Source organism: Thalia democratica, chromosome 4 (assembly GCF_965202585.1).
Source record: "Thalia democratica chromosome 4, ktThaDemo2.hap1.1, whole genome shotgun sequence".
Classification (NCBI taxonomy): Eukaryota; Metazoa; Chordata; class Thaliacea; order Salpida; family Salpidae; genus Thalia; species Thalia democratica.
Genome location: NC_139168.1, coordinates 40,306,165 through 40,327,221, shown reverse-complemented (window position 1 = coordinate 40,327,221; position 21,057 = coordinate 40,306,165). Strand labels below are relative to the sequence as shown.

The window sequence follows — 21,057 nt, the reverse complement described above, 5'->3', positions numbered from 1 at the left end:
TCGTATTTTTAATCTTTTAATTTTAATTAAAGATTAAAATTTTAAAAACAATACAACATTTTAAATTTATTCAATCTGAGTCAAAAAATAAATTTTGATATATGAAACCTAAGGTAGATAAATAAATAAATCTACTTTACGTTTTTCGGCCTCCTTTAAGATAAAAAAAAGCTTAGGTTGTACTTTATTACTATATTATTTATCAGGTATATGCTTTTTTTTGTTTTACTCTTGTACTTTTTGGTAATTTACAGTATATAAGTGTTAGTTAAAAAATAAAAAGCTAGAAACATTGAAAATACATGTGAAAAGCAGCTTTTTTATTGCTTACACTAGATTTTATTCTATAAAATATTAGGTTAAAATAAAGTTTCTTAATAAGTGGTGTTAGTATTTTTAATAACTACTACAGCAAAATATATTTTTGCTAATTTCGAAGTATATTCACAACAGTTTCGAAATTTTATGAAGATTGCTGTCAAAAAAGGTCCTATATTTATGAAATAGTCTTATTATAAGAACAATACACTCCTATATATGACTCTGTTTCGTTCTCTAAAGTTTAAAGTAAATACGATGTCGATTTATGTACAATTTTTGAAGTACTTTTATGTAAAGCTTTTTAATTTTATAGCACTAATAAATTAAGCTTTTAAAAGCTGTTTATTTTAAGCTAACTATTAGTTGTTGTACTTATTTGGTATTTTAATTAGTAAATAAACATTAGTTTTTTTTTCTTTAAAAGTTTTCTTTGTATTTAAGTTTTGCGGACACTTATTATTACTATTTTTTGATTTAATTTACTTTTATCTTGTCTAATTTTTGTTTAACGGGAGTTTTACAGCAACAAAGAAAAACAACTTTTTATATCTTTATAATTAACACCTGAATGAAAAATTTAGATAATTATATCTTGAACTACTTCCTCCTGAAAAAATGAAGCAAATATCGCTTATAATTTTTTTAAGTTAGTTTTATTTGTTATTGATCTTAATACAACAGATAAGTATAAAATTGTTTTCTTTTTAACTGTTTTTGCTTTGGTTTATTTCAAATATGTTTTATTAATAAATGCCCTATATGTTTGCTATGATCACATGCTTTTAAATTGTATTCATATTATTTTTGTTTGAGTTTATAGCTTTTATCTTATTTTTAATCGTTAAGAAAACTAGAATAAATTAAGGTTAAACTTTTATAAACAAAAACTATGATTTTTAGTCTCAGTGTACTTGTTTTCTAATATAGAAAAAAAAAGTAGCTAATACAATATATTAAGGTTTTATTTAACATATTTTACAACAAGTTTAAACTAAATAAATTTTAAAACTTAAGTTTATAAAAGTCTGTAAATGAGAGAAAAATTACTAATTATTATAACAAATTCGTTTGAAAAAAAATAAATGGTATAGTAACTGTATAGGTGAAATTAAAATCTAAAGCTTCTTTTAAAGAATTATCTAAGATTTGTTGATTTACTTCACCATTATTTTATAGCAGTTTACTAAATTGATCTTAAATTAAGACATCAGAAATGTTTTTATTGTTTGCGCTTCTAACCTTGGCTTACTTAAATCAAAGTTTTCATCATTATTGAATAGTTTTAAAGTTTGAACAATACAGTAAATATTTTTACACAGTGACTATCTACAGCTAAACCGTTTTTTCATAAATAATTAAAGAGCACAAAAATTTAGAAGCCATGTATCATATTTAAAATAAGCTATTGCTTTCATTAGTAGTCGATTGTGTTACTGCAGATAATGATTTAGTTTCTGCTGTTAAGTGGTGCCACCTGTTCAAAACAAATTTAGAAAATATACCAGTTTATTAAATAGCTTTTAATACTAAAATAAATTTTTGCAAAACTGATATCTGAATAATGAATACGTACACATGAACTTGTCTACAATTAATTTTAATTTAATGAAAAACAATTCTATGTACATCGTATAATATTCACGTATTTGCATTAGTAATGATTTTGAAAATTGTTCAGTTTATTTTTAAAGATTTTGTAAAACGCAGTTTCTAAGTTATAGCATATATATATGGGAACGGGTCTAAATTGCACGAAGACAAATTGCACGAAGACGATTTTGCACCAAAAGTCAATTTTGCACGAGTTACACTTTTGCACGAGATTAAAAAAATACAGAAAAAAAATTAATAAAAATTAAAAAAATACAGAAAAAAAAATAACTAAATAAAAACATAAAGCTACCAACTGAGGGTAAGGGTTTGGGGTTACAGTGATAGTATAAAAAAAAAACTAAATTAAAAAAAGTTTGACCCGTGCAAAAGTGACCCTTCGTGCAAAAGTATCTTTGTGCAAAAGTATTTTCGTGCAATTTTGTCCCCTCGTGCAGTTTAGATAGCTACCCATATATATATATATAGTTACAATTGCTACTCTGGTAGAAAATTTTCTTAGAAATTAAAAATTTTTAGTTAGCAAAACTTCATTGTAAAAGCAACGTTAGAAAATGTAAAAATTAACATTTTTAATTCCTAATTTTTATCATATTAACTGTTAACTTATATTACTTATTACTTTTAAGCTTAGATTTTTATTGGCTTAAAGTACAAATCCAACTGATTTCTTTTTTAAACAGTTTACTTTTAATTTTTGTTAACCATTTAAATCAAAATAGTAAAACATTGTACCTCGACGATTGCCGATTGCTCATTAGTTCCATCCAGTGGTCGTATTCGTGTCTTGAAGATTGCGGACCGATCTCAACAAAACCAATCGTCATTTTGTTATTACCAGTATCGCTCATTCTAAGATTATAACAAGTTGTCTTACTCAAAGCTGATTTATTTTTGTAGTCCAATTTTAAATACTTGACTATAATACAGATTTACAAATTTAGCACCAATTTTTTGAATAGTTAATGTTAGTAGCTAAACAATTCATTTAAAAACTAATATAATTTCTACTAATAAAGTTTTAGTTGAATGTTTATTAAATATTCTAATAGCTATTGTTATATTTCTAACAATTTTTTCACATAATAATATACAAGTTTTAAGCACTAGACTGCTGCGCGAAGCAGCCTACAACGGTACCATGTTACTCATCAAGTAGACATAATGTAACCCATTATAAGAATGGGCTACTTTAATAATAGACTTAATACTTGAATGGTTATAAGTTATAACATATAATTTACCTACACAAATAACCATAATTAATTTTGAACTAAACTTAAACTAAATTATACTTAAAGCTACCTTATATGCTACTTATAAAAACTAGGCATAACAATGAGTAGATATTTTCATAATAACTATATAAATTTTCAATATAATTTTAATATAAACAACCATGCAAACAATAATGATACAAAAATACTAATAAAAAAACTTTGTACTTTGGAAAAAAATAATGAAATTAATCTAAGAAAATATATTCAAGAAATGCTCAAGCTGAAGTAAAAATTAACTATTTTAAATTTATGTCAAAAAAAACTTATAAGAAGTAAATATGGATAAATAAAAACTTATTATAAAACAATGAAAAAATAATTAATGTCTGTTTCTGGAAACTACATGTTGACTGCAGGAAAGTTGTGGCTCGACTCATGACTGCCAAAACTTATAAGTTGATATGGCTGTTACATGCGCATGCAAAACTGCATCAGTGATTTTTGATGTCATTCATAAGAGTCACAAGAGTGCGCTTCTCTTAATTCTCTTTTATTCTCTTGTGCATGAGCTTCTCTTGAACGCTTGGATGAACGTAACTTACTTAAAATTCTCCATTACAAAATAAAAAGATTACAAAATTTAATTGGATGTCCGTTACAATAAACTGTTGTTGATGGTCGTGCGGTGCAGTTTAGTGCTTATTAAGTGATGGTAAGAAAATATCTCAGTTTTGCTGTAGGTAGCTTGAATATTGCTTCTAGGCAAGCTTTAATGTATAAAAGATCTTTGAAAACCAGGCTAGGGTATAGTCAAATGCTTTTAGAGTTATTTATGCTTAATTATAAATAAATTAATAAACAAAAGGTGTAACAAAATATGCATTTTGTTGTATTTTAAATGACCGCCAGGGGGCGTTAGACGATTTTATATCAAATTACACTATAAAACTTTAAAAATGTTTGTGATAATGCTCATTAGCCCTAGCTTGCGCACTACGCGCAGCTCGAATATGTTGTTATTTATTTTTGTTTTTGGCTCAGTTAGCCATAAGATCGTGCAAAAAGCACACTAATTATAATAAGAACTTAAGACACTGATTGAGTTTAAGAATTTTGTTATGACTGTCATTTTATAAGAAGTTCATGTTTATTTGTATAACTGTATTGTAATGTGCTCAGTTAAGCCATAAGACCGTGCGAGAGGCACACTAATTGATTATAAGAACTTTTTTATTATTTTCATTTTATAAGATCTTGATGTTTGTTTGCATTATTATATTATATTGTGCTTAGTTTAACCATCGTTGTGCATGAAGCACGACATATATTAAGACTCTGTATTATTAGTAGTATTTTTAGTAAGACCTATTTTGTGTTTAAGATTGTGTCACTCAGACACTTTAAGAACATCATTAAGACATTTCTATTTGTAGAACTTTGTGTTTTTTTGTTGTGTTTTTATGCGCAGTTTTATTCAACTGATTTATTAGCTGCATTATCCTAATTTTCACATTAACATCACGTTTTCAATAAACTAACTTCATTAAAGAAATTATATATATTAAGTTTATTACATATTTAATAATTACTAAGTTAAACCTAATGAGTAAGGTAAATTCAGTAAAAACCTCAAGAGCTAAACGCGCTAAGCGTTTAGCACAAAAAAGGGGACTTCCCCTAATTAAAGGTAGTTCCTACCTCAGGCCCTGTAGGACTACAAAGGTTCTTATTATAAAAACCAACAAAGTTGTGATGCACAATAAAAGTTCAAATTCAAAAAGCTTTAAATTTTTAAAACTTTTATGAATAATACAATTTTTTTATAAAATAAAATAATTTAATAAAATAAAATAATTTTGTTTATAACAAGAATTATTTGAATACCTAACCAAAATAAATTTATAAACTTTTACTCCTAGTTTACAAGTACTAAAAAACAACTTTAAGAATAGTTCACTATGTTTAATTTAATTACCTGCCATCATGAACAACGTATATCTGAATTTCTGTCAAAGGAAGGACGTTGAGGTTTACATTGAAGCTAATAGATTGGTTGAAAATTGGGTGGAAGTTTTGGTATTTTGTCTGCGTTTTCTTTTTACGAACTGGTATTCCTTCTTGAACAATTGCAACTCTAACGTAAGGATCTAATTTTTAAATTAGTTTGTTAACTTGACAAATTATAAAGTTATAACTTGACAAATTATTATGTTACTAGTTCTGAAACGTATGGAAACTATTCATTTCAATAAGAAAGTTTGTTTCTCTGTAGCTTTTAACTTCAGCTAAGTTGAATTATATTATTCAGTATTATGGATAAAAAAATGACTACAGTAATAACTCAGATTAATGTTGCTTGGAATTGAATTCTAATGTTTCGATAATAGTATACAGTAAAATGTACAACATTTGTACATACAATAAATTAAATATATACTTTTATCTTAAAGCATATTACAATTAAATATTAGTTAAAGTCAAGAGAGTCGTATAATACAAATCTAAAATTTATTAATTCAAGAGAGTAAATACATTAAATAATAATGCAAATAGAGTAAACTTTTTTTTTCATATTTAGTATATAAAATGGACTTAAAACTTTTAGTGTGAAGCTTGCAAATATTGAATAAGTTAATTAAGTACTAATGTGTATATAAATTTAAAGTGCTTTAATTCTTATTTAGTTTAAGAGCAACTTCATAAGTATTTTTTTGTTTCTATTAAAAGCAGTTTTAATTGCCTATCTAATAAAGTCTCAGCGAAACAGCTATTGCTCATAAAACTAAATGGTCTAATACAAATTTGATGATTTTGTATGCAATCTTACTGAGAGGATTAAAACAATTTATTCAGTAACCTACCGCTTAAATTCGCATATAAAGCTTAAATCAAAATTGTGAAGATATACGGCAGGTTAAGTAGACCAAAACTTGGACTTAAACTATGTATGTATAATTAACTCAACACAATCTTACATGTATAGAATAAATTTAAGTTTGAAAATAAACTTAAATTTACAACTCTTTAAGTTTTATTTCTAATTTTAACTGGTAACAATAGCTTTACATTTGAGAATGCAACTCTTAAGTTCGCATTTCCTGTTTGTTATGCACATTTGGGCTGTGTTGAAAAAGCATACTTACTGTATTTCAAAAAGTGAGTTAGCATCTAAAACTGCATATCAAAAGTCTACTATATAAAATAATAATTTTCAAATTTAAATATTGGAACCCTAAACTGTTTAAACGGCAGACGAACATAATTAGAAACGGCAGAAAGTAATTGTTTAAAGAATTTCTTCACTTAAACAATTATAAAATTATCTGTGATTTAAGAACGTTTTTACCTATATATAAGATTTGTGAGCTTTTTAAAAATTAAGACATTTATTTCAATCAAATAAAAACCTATTTATGATCTAGAAATGACCTTATTTCTAATTTAAACGACTCCATAGATAAATATTGAGATTAAAGATTTTAAACATTTAGAAAACAAATTTTTAAGTAAAGTCTTTTCATATTTACTTGGTTAAAATTTTATATAAAACTTAAGTAAATATCATACTAACATCTATCGAAACTTATTAGTATCCAAATTCAAAATTAAAAAAAACTAACAAAAAATAAACTTAATTCAAAGTTATAAGTCTATAACAGTTAATAGCTTGTACAAATAACATATTATCAAAAAAATATTATTCAAACTACTTGGGGGTTCTCCTTCTTTATTGACTTCAACCAAATTTCTGGCGCGTAAAATCATAACTTTTAGTGTCTCAGTTGCAGGGGTGTATCCCAAACTAACTAAAATTTGACCAGCTTTTCTTGTTGTCTTTGTAAGCAAATTTTTTTTTTTATTATATAAAATGAATACAATAATATGATATGGTTAATGAAATCTAAAAAAAAAACCCACAATGTCGTGCAATTTTCGTTTTATCTAAATGTGTAACTCGTAGAAACTTTAAGTTACTTTCTAAGGTAATAAACGTTTAAACAACATAAAATTTTGATTTTTTTCAAATTCATTTTATCGTAAATTAACAAACTTGAGTTTGCATTAGAAAGTCTTGAAAGAATTAAATAACAAATACAAATTAACAAAACTTACAAAATTAAAACTGATACATTTTTAACTCTGCGACTTTTTATTATATTTCTGAGACTTTGCAAACACTTATAAAGATACGGTATAGTTATTATTTATATAATATTTTTACTTATAGTTTACGAGTCTAATAACTCACTATATTTTGCTGGTCTTCTTCATTAAATTTCAACCTTTTCCAATAATTTTTGCTTTCATGTACCTTTATAAATTTCAAGTCGTGATAAACCTCCCCTATGCAATGACCAGTATTTAGGACTTGAATGAAAACTTGAATCTAAAAACCTTTGTTATAAGTATACAAAAATTAGGTATCAAAAAAAGCTAAAATCAAATTACATTTAAATATGACTCCTCTAAATCTTTGTTCTGCAAACCAAACACAAACAGCTGTTTAAAAACAATATCATTGTCATCTGTTTTTTTCGGAACTGATTTGCTTTTTAGTTTTTCTTTGCTTGGCATTAAAGTTGCGACAAAGTAAGCTTCCTCTGTTTACAAATTACTTTTATTTTATATAAGATATAAATTTATTAAATCTAAATTATTTTTCTATGGTAACGTTAAAGTAAGTTTAAGCTCTACTACATTGGTAGTTTGCACTGTTAACTTTTCAAGTGTTATAATATTATTAGTATATAATCAAAAAATCTTTAAGAGTGTAACTTAACTGTTATTTTTTAAATTGTAAAGATGATAAAAATTGCAAGTAATAATTTGTTCTATTTTTATGCAAACCTGTTTGTTTTAGTTCAATATTATTAATTTTGTTCACATTAAGATGTAATTTATTAGTGTCACCGTTCAACATTACTGAATACTCTATGTGAGGCTTGTCTCTAACATCCTCAAAGCTTTCTCTGCTATCATTCTGTTGTAAAATTTTTTAAATACTTTTGTTAAAGTTTTGATATAGTTTAGATAAATTTCGAAATTAGTCAACTTTGAAAATGAAAAGAGTTTATCTAATGTAATAAGAAAAAACCATATTAAACTTAATAATTTGATATTTGAATATAAAAATGAAAAGAGTTCAAAAAGTTGTAAAATGTGTTTATTTAGTAAAAAAAAAATTATGATAGGATTCTAAAAAGTATAGAATTTTTACAGGTCAAACAAACAAATAATAAAAATTTCCTTATTTTTTTCCAGGTTACAAAATATTTTTGAGTTTTTGAGAAAATTTATGGTATCAATTTAAAAATTTTTAGACCAATACATGTATGTTTAAAAATTTTAAGTTTAAAAATTCTTGAATAAGTCTACTACGTATTTTTTACAAACGTTTTTTACGCATTCTTTAATATTAACTAACTACATTGAATATATATGCACTACAAAACTCTATAGAAAAGTAACTTTTTCAATAATAAACAAACATTGAAGTTTATTAAGTATATAAGTACAAAAAAAGTCTCAAAAGTTTTTTTTATGAATTTTTACTATAGTTTACTACTTTGTAAATTATTTGACAAAGTCAAATATTTTTCTCACCGAAACCGGTAATAGAATAGTTAATTAGCACATTTATCAATTAACTTTCTTATTAAATATTAAGTATAACTTACATTGAATTTTTTTAAATCATTTATTCTATGCATTAAATAAGTAACAATTTAATAAAAGATTACTAACACATGCAAACAAGATACTGTTAGTCTAGATACCTGGTATAGAGCAGGATTAATATTTCTAGGGTCTATTGGATCTGACATTGAAACCAATCTTGTACGTTCTTCTGAAAAAAAAAATTGTGTAAATCAGTTACATCATTTTAATTTTGTTTGTAAAAGCTTCAGTTTACTAAAAGTGTTTTTTTGAACTAAGGTACTTAAATAAAAGAATTTACAATTTATAGTCTTAATTACATTTATAAAAAAGCTTAACTAAAGCAAACGCTTTTAAGTAACGAGTCGACAATAACAACAGTGTTTCAGATTTAAAACATAGAGCATTATAAGCTAAAAGTCAGAATAACAATTTTTCGAAAATTGTATAGAATTCATTAAGCATAGTGATATTAATACCAGTTGAGTTAAAAAAAAAACTTGACTAAAACAAAATAATTTTAAACAAAACATTGGAGAGTTTTTGGAAATCATATAAATCTTACTCTTAGCAGTAAAAAAAAAGACGTTAACAACTTATAACTGAACTGTAATACACCTGTTTTTTTATCAAGCTGACATAAATACAAATCTAAATCTAAAAACAAAGATAAAAGCTACAATTTTTTTATTAGAATATATTATTAACCAAACTGGAAAAGTATCAATATAAAACTTCTATATTTTTTATTTTCAACTGTTGTTTTTTACATATAACTGATGGTAAGTTTTAAAAAATGTCTAGTTAATTTATCACATTTTTTTTTTCATTTTAAAGAGTTGTGTGTTCGTTTGACCTAGTTGCTAGAGAGCAGTCAAAAATATACGTATAATGCTTTCTGTTGAGTTTAATTTTTTTAAATTAAGTTTTGTATTTCTATAAATTTTTCGTAAAATACTAAACATCCTAAATTTTGAATAAGTTTTAGAAGTTTACTCGTCTGTAATACTAAATAGTTTTCATGTTTTTCTTGTGAATACCTAAATAATATTTTTTTTTGTTACACATACAATCTTAATACTTGTTAGTCAACAAAAATAAGACTGTTTAGAAAACATGAATTAACCCAAATTTTGAAACTAAGTGTTAAAAAGTTAAAAATTAGTAACTTGCATTTATTTATTTTACACTTACAGTTGTATTATTGTTATAAAAGAACGTAAAGGATATATAAAACTTTAAATATAGATTATTGTAAATATTTTTGTAGATAAAGAGTAGAGACTGAACTTAACGAAAATCTTTTAAGTTTAATAAGTATAAACGGGTATATTAGGTAGAAATGCTAAATTTTGCAGTAAAAATGCTTTAAACTACAATGTAAGGTTTTAATTTTCAAATTGTTTTGACTAAATAGTTTCTGAAGATTAGAAGTTTGTTTATAGTAGAAGTAAAAATAGTACAAGTTCTTTTAATTTTGACAAAAAGTAATTGAAAATTCAGTTTACTTCTTTTCCTTAAGCTTAATAACTTACGCAATTCACAAAATCCTTTCAAATAAAACATTTTTTAGAGCACAAAAAATAACTCTACTTTTACTAGTTAGTGATGTTTGACGATAAAAATATTAAAAGACTTCAATGCGTTTTAATGGTAAACTTAATTTACTTTTTTATTACATGACTTTAGTGTTTCATGTAAGTCCTCGCTAGTTTTTAACTTTTTGACCTGTTAACTTTTATCATACACAACAGAAGACAATTAATTTTTAAATCTTTAGGTTTTAAATTCTTAACAGTTTTATTTTTTTTTATTTTGCTTTAAAATACGCGAAACAAAGGTTGTTCGAAAAAAAATAAATCTTAAAGTACAGTAACCTCTCGCATCTTTACGCACTCGTGACGTTACGCACTCTCGTTTAGTTACGCATTTGAGAATTCTAAAAAAACCAAAAAACAAAAATTTTGATTATTTTTGATATTGCACAAAGTAGGTTTGTTGTATGTTTTTTATTTAAAATATGTTTTTACATGCTAACTCACCTCTCTATATCTTTAGACTTTGTAAATTTGTGTTCCTTGACTAATTTATAAACATTTAATTATATTTTAGTGTATAAGAAATTGTGTTAACAATAAGAGATTAAATTAAAATTCTGAAAGAAATATGACTTTTTTAAATAATAAAAGTATAATGAAATAATAAGAGTAAATAACGAAAAAAAAACAGCACTCTTACCCTATATATAAATAAACATCCAAAAAAGAAATCTAATAAAACCTCCTAGCAAAAAGTAGCAGTGATACTTAATAAATATAGAGCTTACAATTAACACAAATCTCAATTTTTTGTTATTAATAATAAAATTAGTAAAATTTTTCTACAAGTAATATTGTTTTATATAAACTTAAGTCCTTTATTTTTAATATAAGTATAGTTTTCTATTTTCATATTTATAAACCAAGTAAACAATTTGTTAAAAGTGGCAAAGTCTTCAGTATGCTTTTAACTAGAGGCAATATTAAAAAACAGCCATTCTAGTAAGTATACTTTATACCTCTCGTATCTTTACGCACTTTTTTTGTTGACATAACGTGCGTAAATAAGCGAGAGGTTACTGTACACACAATAGGTAAAAATATATTCTAGTTTATTCTCATAGAGTTTAAAACATTTATAATGCTACTACAATTGTTGAAGTTTTTGATACAAAAGTTTAGTTTGCAAATAAATAAAAGCTTCTTAAAGATTTAAGTATAACTTCAAAACTTGTAATTATCCTCAAAGTAAGGTTTTTTTTTTAAATAAATTTTACCTATATTTTCCTCCTAGTCTATTTACAGAATGCACGTATATAACATTTTATATACACAAATAACTATATCAAGGTATGTTGATATATACTATAAAAGATTAAAACAGTCTTATAAACTACAAAAAAATCTTGAATGCTTGAACTAAAAATAAGATAGCAAATACAAAAATTTTAATGAACACAGTATTATGTACTAATCAAAACAGCAATTTTCATATGAAAAGAATTTCAGCAAACAATTAATGAATTAAGAAGTTTTAAAAAACGTTACAAAAAAGCTACCGAATTAAAACTTGAAGTAAAATATTTTGACCTAGTGCCTAGAATTAAAAATCGAAAACAAGAAATATTTTATAAACAAACTTAACTTAACCTCGAAAAAGTTAGTTTATATATTCTATTTGCATATGGCATATTAAAACTTACAAAAATACACATAAACTTACATATAATAGTACACATATGTACTTTTTTTTTTAAATACAAGTATTTATAATAGCTTACTGTTTACACTAACCATTAGAGCACTCGTCGCCGTATAGTCTTCCTGGCAGAACGAACTTGTATTGAGGGTCATGACCAGGGGCGTGTGTCTTTGTGTAAACAGCGTCAATGTACGGATTCAACTTCAGCTTTATTTTGTTTCGACCCTCAGAAGATTTTTTGTTTTTCAGGACGTAGAAGTAAATAGCAATCAGGGCGAGCAAAATAAACACGAAAATACAAATCAGAATGAGAGTAAACACTGCCTTGAATTGTAGCATCTCTAAATGTAGCTTGTAAAATTTGGTAATGGATACTTAAATTCTGCATTTTAAGTGTATTTTTTATTTCAATGCAATTATTGTTTTTATTTTATTTTAAGCTGTTTTTAGCGTTAAAAAAACTTAATATATAAAAGTTTATTAAAAACATACTTGTTGAACTCAGTTTTAATGCTAGATAAGCATCAGGACTATATAAATATTGTCCTCTATATTTAAGTTACCGGTTTTAAAAATATAAATTTACACATTTTTGTACTTGTTTATAGAATAACTCAGTTTTTCTTATTTAAATAAACTTTAAAAATCGGGTTTTCACTTCAAATTTGTTGGTGTTTGTTTGTTCAGTATTGTTACTAATAATTTTTTAGTCTCTCTTCAGAACAGTAGTTATATAAAATTTCGAAAGCTGTACAGCTCCCAAGTTAGTCCTTTTGGTTATAGAAAACCTTGCTATTCAATTTCATTTTTTATATTAACTATTTTAAAACATTATATAAAAAAAAATAACTCACTTTAATATTTTCACTTTTAATATTTTAATATTAATTTCATCAAAATATTTGTGCTAAACTAACCAAGTTATACAACAACAATTGTGCACTGTACAGTGTAAACTCTACTTTGGAAATACTGTTAATTAATATAACTTTTTTTTTCTTATAAACAACATACTTAAAGAAAGCTAAATTTAAAGTTTCTTAGAATGTTCTGTTTTTTTTAAATAAAAATATAAAAGTTTAAAAGGGAATAAATTTTTAGTGTTTAAAAAGGTAATACAAAAAATTATTATAAGTGTTTAGTTTTCATATAAAACATAGAATATTTCCTTTGTTTAATTATTGCAAAAATAGTAACACCTTTAGAAAGCTAACTTCTTTAAAAAAAACTAAGTTTCATCATTCGATATAATAAATGTCTAGGTAACACGACGTTTTATTTTGTATAGATCATGTAATTCAAAATAGAGATTTAATCTAATTGTTACCATGAAATTAGTTTTATACATTTGTTCTGAAAGATATGAACGAAAGCTAGTTTTACGCCTTTAACCAAAAAGTTTAGTACAAATTCATTTTAGTTTTTTTCTTTATGATAAGTTACTTATAGATAGATATTGAAAAAATTTAAAATATAAAATGTAACTTCTGGCGTTTCGAAAACTTTCCAAATTTTGCCCTTAACTTCTATACTAGATACAATACAAATAATCGTAAGAAGCTATATTATTTATAAACTCAAGATTTACAAAAACTAAAACAATGAGAACTATGCAACTATAGGAAATTAAATTTAAAATACTACCCGATGCTAAACAAGTATATATTTTTTTAACAACTAAGACTCGATACTTTTAATAAGTTGGATTTTGATAGCATAATTTTGAGATTTAGTTTTAAAGTTCAAAAACTTTATGATCTGTATGAAAGTCACTTTTCGTAGATCTTTAATAGTCTTCTTGGCTTTTCTTATTCTATTATGGCTTTTTTAAATTTGAAAAAAACTTTCAAAGTTCTAATAATAAGAAACACTGTTGTACTTAGATAATGTTTATTTAAAAACTAGGATTATTGAATGCTAGTTTCGTTTTAAACTGAATATAAAAGCTTTAAGTATATGTAGTTTAGTAAATTAAAACTTTTGTTAGTTTTTTTTCCTTTAATATGTCAAAATAGTTTTTTATGAAATAGTATTTATTAAAATTGTATTACTTTAAACTTGATGTTTAAAAAACCGAATAAAAACATGTTGTTTAGTTTGATAAATAGTAATTTTTATTATTAAATAAATTTGTTTGAGTAAACATATTTTTAAAGCTAACAACATAATAATGAAAAAGAAAAAGAAGTATTAGTTTAAAGAATACTTCTACAGAAGATAAAAAAAACTTGATACATAATTAAGCTAAAAGCAGTTTTTTTATTGAGAAACAAACTTATTTGATCTCTAACAAACTACTTTTGAATCAAATTACCTAAACTTGTTTCAAAAAAAAATTTTTGCTACGAAAAGGATAAAGTTTTTAGACTAAAGTTTTACTAAACTTTTAAATGAAAAAAAAAATCATCTATAATGCACAATAAAAACAAAGACGGAAATACGAAAATACGTAGGTTATTACTTGAAAGTCACTTATAAAAATAAACCTGCTATTTAGGCATAATTTTTTATCGAAATTTTAAAAAAGATCGTGATATTACTAAGCTACTTATATCATATAGCGCAATTGAAACATTAAACTCTCTTTGTTTCAAGTTTTTTAGAATCTATGCTTTGTTTATTTATTAAAAGTACAGTCAAACTGTTTGTTTACTTTTAATATAAATTTTATAAATTGTTAATTTTTTTTTTTAGCATTTGACGACATAAGTGCAACAAATAATTGTAACAGGAACAGGTAATTTTAATGTAAAAAAGCTGCAAAATAATAAACTTAATCTTTAGGTTAATAAAAACAAACTGTAGGTAGTTTAACTTTATATTGAATGCGACTGTAACATGTTCATTCAACAAGGTAGTAATAATTAGTGTTTATACTTATCAGATATATTTAAAAAAAAAGTTATAAATGATTAAGTTTAAAAAAACTACTTGTACAAATTGTATACTTTTTTAACCTAAGCAAAATATTTATTGAAAACAATTATACTTCCTTTGATAAAAATTGTAAATTTTAAGAAAAATAAAGAAATATTAAATACAATAATCAAAAGTAAAAAAAAAAATTTAAATGTTTTTTTTATCTTTATTAACTATTTTATCAGAGAACTAAGAGTGTCATGATCAAGTAACACTTTCCGTGACTAAATTTAAATAAAAGTTTAAGAATTTTTTTAATCTTTTTAGCATAGAATTTGATAAAATTTCAAAAATCAGATTGTATGTTTATCATAGTTCCGAACCTATCTATTATTTTTAATTTTTGTTTTTAAAAAATGAATAAGAAAAACCGGTAGAAAAATATGAATCTATTGCTTTCTAATTAAGCGAGCTCAAAAATTACCATTAAAAATCAAAAATACCATAGGGTTACATAAAAGTGTTTTTATATTTGAATTAACACTTCAAACGCTTACAGCACATCTTAAAATTAAGACAAGTAACATTTGTACAGCTTTAAACAAAAAACTCAGGGAACCACAAAAGCTGACGAAGATGAAAGAAACTAGTTAGTTGTTTTTGAGACTCAAAAAACATCTTTGATTTTTACATTATAGTAAGCTATAATGATATTGGTAAAAATTTTGTTTTCAAGCAAAACATTAGTCTTCAAAGACCTAAAAACTTTGAACTAACTAAAGGTACAGCTTGTTCTCTATTTTTAGTGTACTTCCAACAAAGTGTTTCAGAGATACAAAACAAAATATATCTCATAATTTTGTATGAAAAAATAATAAAAAGTATCAAGCATTTAAAGTAGCTTGTATTTTTAGTATGATGAAATAAATCGTAATTAAAAAACAGTAAACAAGGTAGATATAAAAATATATTTATTTTAGCTAGACTATGTAAAAAAAAATAAAAATTAGTTAATATACATAATTAAAAAAAAACAAGCAAAACTATTGACACCTTTAATCTAAAATTAAGCTAAATTAAGATTTCAATTTTTTTAAACTTTAACTGTAAACTTTAACAACTAAATGTCCTGGACAAGACGTTAAAAGGTATCCAAACGGTGTACGACTCGATAACCGAAAGGTTTTTCGTACACCAGGTCCTAAGACCAATTATTCACTATGCCATGACTGAATCGCATGTTAAAAATCATGTTTAGTATTTACATTATTATCAACAATATCATAAAAATAATGATAATTATTTTTAGTTATTTTTGTTTCAGAAAATTTTTGAAATACTGATAGAAAATAAAGTATCATCTATTTTTACATTACTTTATTTAACGTTCAACTTATCTACTGTATACTAATCTACACTTAAAATCGTACAACTTTTATTTTTCTATTTGAGAAAACTTTACTAAATGTTATATAGCGTCTAAAAGATCGATGAAACTAAATAAAAAAACTAAATAAGTCCTTATTTATTTAAAGTTTCCTAATATTCCCCATATTAGCTACTCAAGTTCTTCATTTTTTTTATAAAAATATTTTACTTATGTAAAACGACGTTGCTCTAACTGTATATATTTTTCATCTCAGCAACTTAGACACCCTTGAAATTAATTACCAAATATGAAAAACAAAACAACTTTTATATAGTTTTACTTGGTTAGAATAACAAAGCTAGGGGGTATGTTAAAAATATTTTGGTACCTTCTCAAAAGGTTACAAGTTATTTTAAAAGATAACAGATTTGGTTGGGCTGATTTACCTCTAAAGCTTACCGCCCAGACCCTTATTGGAAAACAAGCATAGTATAAACTGTATGAGAGATAGGTATGCAACCTTCGAGTTTAAAGCTTAAAGATGTTTTACATGAAGCAGTTATTTCAAAAACACCCTGTGTAAAATTTAGGAGTTATACATTTAAAATAAATTACTTGGTATTAAAATGGTTTAACTTTTTTAATTGCTGTAACATCGCCTATAAAAATGTTTTGCAAGTTTAACTCTCATAATTAAAACAGTTTATCCAAGTTTTTAAAGCATTAGTAAAAAATAAAACAAGCATAAGAAATGAGAAAAGTTATAAATTTGAAAGGAATTACTTCTTATTAAAACAGTTTTTTTTTAATCCTGTAACATCGCCTATGAAAATATTTTGCTAGTTTAGATCTCATTATTGAAGCAGTTTGCCTAAATTTGTAAAATTATTTGGTTTAGTTCTAATAATGACGTGAAAGATGTTGTGCAAAAATGTAACTAATTTGTCAAGAATAAATTCAAATTATGCTATATCGAGTTCGAAGATTATTTTCTTAATGAACAAAATAATGCTTTTTACTTAAGAATTTACAAATGTAGTTTAAAATACAAATGATAAAAATTAATTAGAACTAAAAGACTGTAAAAACTTCAAAGTTTTAAAATATATAGGAAAAAATAATTAGCAATATAATAATATTAATTAGCAAAATATTAAAACTGGTGGTCTAAATATTTATGATGATTATCTTATTTAGCATTAATAGAGTATATACATAAACAAGTAGTTCTTTTTTTTTTTGTTTTAGTGTTTACGATTACCAAAATTTTTTACTAACTTTTTAGAGCATAAAATCTAAAACCATAATAGTTGTTTTTGTTTGTCTCTTTTTACTTTAACTTAGCATTACTATAAAATCATAAACTGTTTTTTGAACGACAAGATAACGCTCAAAATGATTGGTCCTAGGACCTTTGTGCACGTAAAAACCTTTCGGCTATCGAAACGTCCACGAATTGTATGCAGTTTAACGTTTTGTCCAAGACAAGTGATATAATGAGTTCATTTATTTAACAAATTTCTTAAAATTTGCCATAACGAATAGTTTTTTGTTAAATCTCACTTTTTCTTTTAGATATTTTTTCAAAGTAGAGCCGTTTTAAATGAAGTTAAAATCTAGCTGTTTAAAACTTCTACTTTTTTAACTTTTATTTTTGACCTTGACGATCTAGTTTAAGCAACTGTGGTATTTTCTTTTTGTACATGACTCTAAATTGAATCTTGAATTTATTAAACTAAATCACAAGCTCTTTAGTTTAAACAATACTGGTATTAAAATATTTTTTTAATAAATGTGAAAAATGATAGGTTTCCAGTATTTTTTATCTTAAAAAACTAATGCCGGTTTGAAAGTCAAATAAATGTTAAATTTGATTTAAAAAGAGCACTTAATATATTTAAAATAACGTTTTAACAAAAAACAAACTCTTAAACTATCAGGCACACTATAGTACGTAATATACTAAAATAAGTGTTTAGTAATTACCATGTTTATAAAACTTGAATTGTTTAAACTTAAGGCTTTTGGAAAATCAGTTTTGTGGAATTACTAAAAAAATTAGCATAAAGAAACCATTTAGTTTCTGAAGATTATTATAAGTTATGAACTTTCAATCTCTTGAGGCTCAGCAAAGAATTTCTGATAAATAAATTCTTTGTTTTCATAAAAAAAGCTATTTAAAAAAGTAATTTATTAAAGATATAATTTATACCGTAAAATCATTTTACCCTGCATCAAAGTAAAACTAGTCTAAACATCATTATGTTAATGACAAAGTTTTTAAAAGGAAAAGGCAAAACAAGTTATACTTATGTTTTGTAATGTCTGCCTAAAAAGATAAAAACTGTAATGACTATACTTGTAAATAAATCTTTTAAGTATAATTTTTCGGATTAGCTGCAACTAAGATTTGATTTTTTTTTGCTTATTTATAAAAAGATAAAAAAGTTAACTTTGAAAACAAAAATTTCCGTTATCTAAGAATTCATATTGTACATAAAGGTAAAACAAAATTGAACAACATTTTACAGCTTCTTAAAAATTTTTTATTACATAATATTTAAATAGAGTTTTTAGCATTGATAGAAAAAAGAACTAAATTTTGTAAAGAGTTTTTACTCGTTACCTAATAAATATATACTATTTAAGTACAGTAATGACAAACATAGTTCGTAACAGCGTTTTTAATAAAGTTATAACTAAACATTTTTAACTAATATTGTTAAAATTGTGAAACAGAAATATTTTATAAAAATAATAGTTTTTTTTGTAATTTCTAATTAAAAATACTTATAGGAACTACAAGTAAAGCTTTAAAAATATACGTTTGCTTTATGTAAAGTATATTTTTATCAAACAAAAATCAAGATAGTTATATAAATATATTTGAGAATATTTAAAGCGATTAAAAGGTATATACAAAGTAACTCGTTAAGTTATGTTGTTTTCAAATACTTCGTAAAAAACAACTTCAGAGTTTTTTTTTGATGTACTTCTCAAAGTAGAACAAAAAATATTAATTATAATCTTTATAGACTTTATAGAAAACTACCTATTTTACTACTTTTCTATAAAAGCTAATTTGATTTGTTCTTACCACTACTACTTTATTTTAAATACAATGTTTTAGTTAATTTTGGTTCAATAGATTATAAAAGTAAGCAAGTAATATGTTAAGATTAACTTATAGTTATACTTAGTCATTTCATTAACGATTATATACATGAATTTACATACTTTACATAAAAAGTCCCTTTTTTACACTTTATTGTTTTAAAAATAGTTTATTTAGTTAAATTTTTCATTTAAAAACAACTAAAAAATATTTGTTCTTTAGAATTATAAAATACTTTCAAGTATATATTTTTTGCTGACAAACAAAAACTTACAGTTTTTGAACAGTGAATATTACCAAAAGTTCTTCTAACTGTTAAATCTTACACTATACTTTATATTACTTAACAATTAAGGTTCTAGTTTAAAATTTATGTTCTAAATACGTCGTTATAACTCTATTTCATGTACTTATCATGTATAAGATGATGAAAAATTAAAGACATTGTTACCGTCAAGTTCAAAACAAAGGTTTAATAGTGTGGAAATTTGATCAAAGTTGAGATAAGCCCTTAAGGGAAACAACGTAAATAATACAAATGCTGACAAACTACTTTTTGGTCACGTGGTTTGATCACGTGATAAAAACATTATTTAATCGTGTGCCTGACAAAAGTTACGTAGTTCAGATCTATAGTCTAAGTATGAAAGAAAATTTGCTACGACAAACACAGTTATTTGCTGTCAAGTAAAAGAGAAAGCATTTTGTAATATGATATTTTTTAATCCCTATGTTATTTTTCTTTATTAAAATTTTAAACTACTATTAAGACTTTTTTTTTGAATATTCAGCCGTTTCTTTTTGTTTATAAAAACTTCTTTTAGACAAATAGTTCAACTGCGAGAAAAAAAAGTCAAAACTAATATTAAATTTGTTTTTATTAACTTTTTTATTAATTATCGTAAACATAATTAAGTATGACTTTTTAGTTATTAAAAAACAAAAGATTTCTATTTTTATAATTCTTTAACTGTGTTGAAGTAAAAGTATTTCTAGTTTAACAACGCACTGTCGTGAATTTAATAATGCTTTAATTGATATGTTTTTTATCAAAATTTTTGAATTCATAGTAAGTCAAAAGTAAGTTTGATAAGTGTACAAAAGATATATTATAACAAACGTTACGAGTAAACTTACTTATTATGATAGACCTTTACCGATAAAATATTAGCTGTAAAGCTATTTTAAAATAGATAGTAACAAATCTAACACATCAAGTATTGATGTGCTTAATTCAGTTTAATATTTTACCTTTTTAAAACCTTTTGATTCCGCGTATTCTAACCATAACAAATGTTAACTTTTATTAAGATATTTTTAGTTTTTTATGCGTCTAATTTTTCAACAATACAGTATGTTTTTTTGAAGTTATTAATTTAAAATTTTATTGTAATAGTACGAGGAGTCTAAAGTTTTTAAAAAGGTAAAGTGTTAAACTATCTTTGTGAACAAACTTTTTTTTTGTGTGGTTTTCACAGATTTCGCTAAAAAATTAAATAATTGTTGATTAAAACGATCAATCAACTTTTTTTTTTGTTTTGTAGTGCTGTAAAAAAAAATAAGTTTTTAAAGCATTCAACACAGTATTTTTTTTTTGATAAAAATAATATTTAATTTTTTGTAGCAAAAAAAATTAACAAAATAAACAAAAACTCATTTTCAAC

General features: G+C 24.1%; 1 protein-coding gene across 1 annotated transcript; it reads right to left on the bottom strand.

Annotated features, from left to right (window-relative positions):
- Nucleotides 1-1,495: 1,495 nt before the first annotated feature.
- On the bottom strand, nt 1,496-12,396 carry LOC145834956 (synaptotagmin-9-like). Its single transcript, XM_082942484.1, has 9 exons — nt 12,143-12,396; nt 8,930-9,000; nt 8,001-8,133; nt 7,602-7,753; nt 7,402-7,539; nt 6,863-6,986; nt 5,128-5,299; nt 2,668-2,784; nt 1,496-1,795 (listed from the first exon to the last, which is right to left on the bottom strand). Exons 1-9 carry the CDS (start codon nt 12,387-12,389, stop codon nt 1,714-1,716), a joined length of 1,236 nt encoding a protein of 411 aa, XP_082798610.1. The 5' UTR covers nt 12,390-12,396; the 3' UTR covers nt 1,496-1,713.
- Nucleotides 12,397-21,057: the final 8,661 nt, after the last annotated feature.

What these genes read in the sequence shown, in the direction of transcription:
- LOC145834956 (XM_082942484.1), bottom strand. Translation starts at nt 12,389, where the DNA reads ATGCTACAATTCAAGGCAGTGTTTACTCTCATTCTGATTTGTATTTTC. An exon ending in AAGAAGACCAGCAAAATATA is followed by an intron (nt 6,987 to 7,401) that starts GTGAGTTATTAG and finishes TTGCTTACAAAG; the next exon opens with ACAACAAGAAAAGCTGGTCA. An exon ending in AGCAATCGGCAATCGTCGAG is followed by an intron (nt 1,796 to 2,667) that starts GTACAATGTTTT and finishes TGTTTTGAACAG; the next exon opens with GTGGCACCACTTAACAGCAG.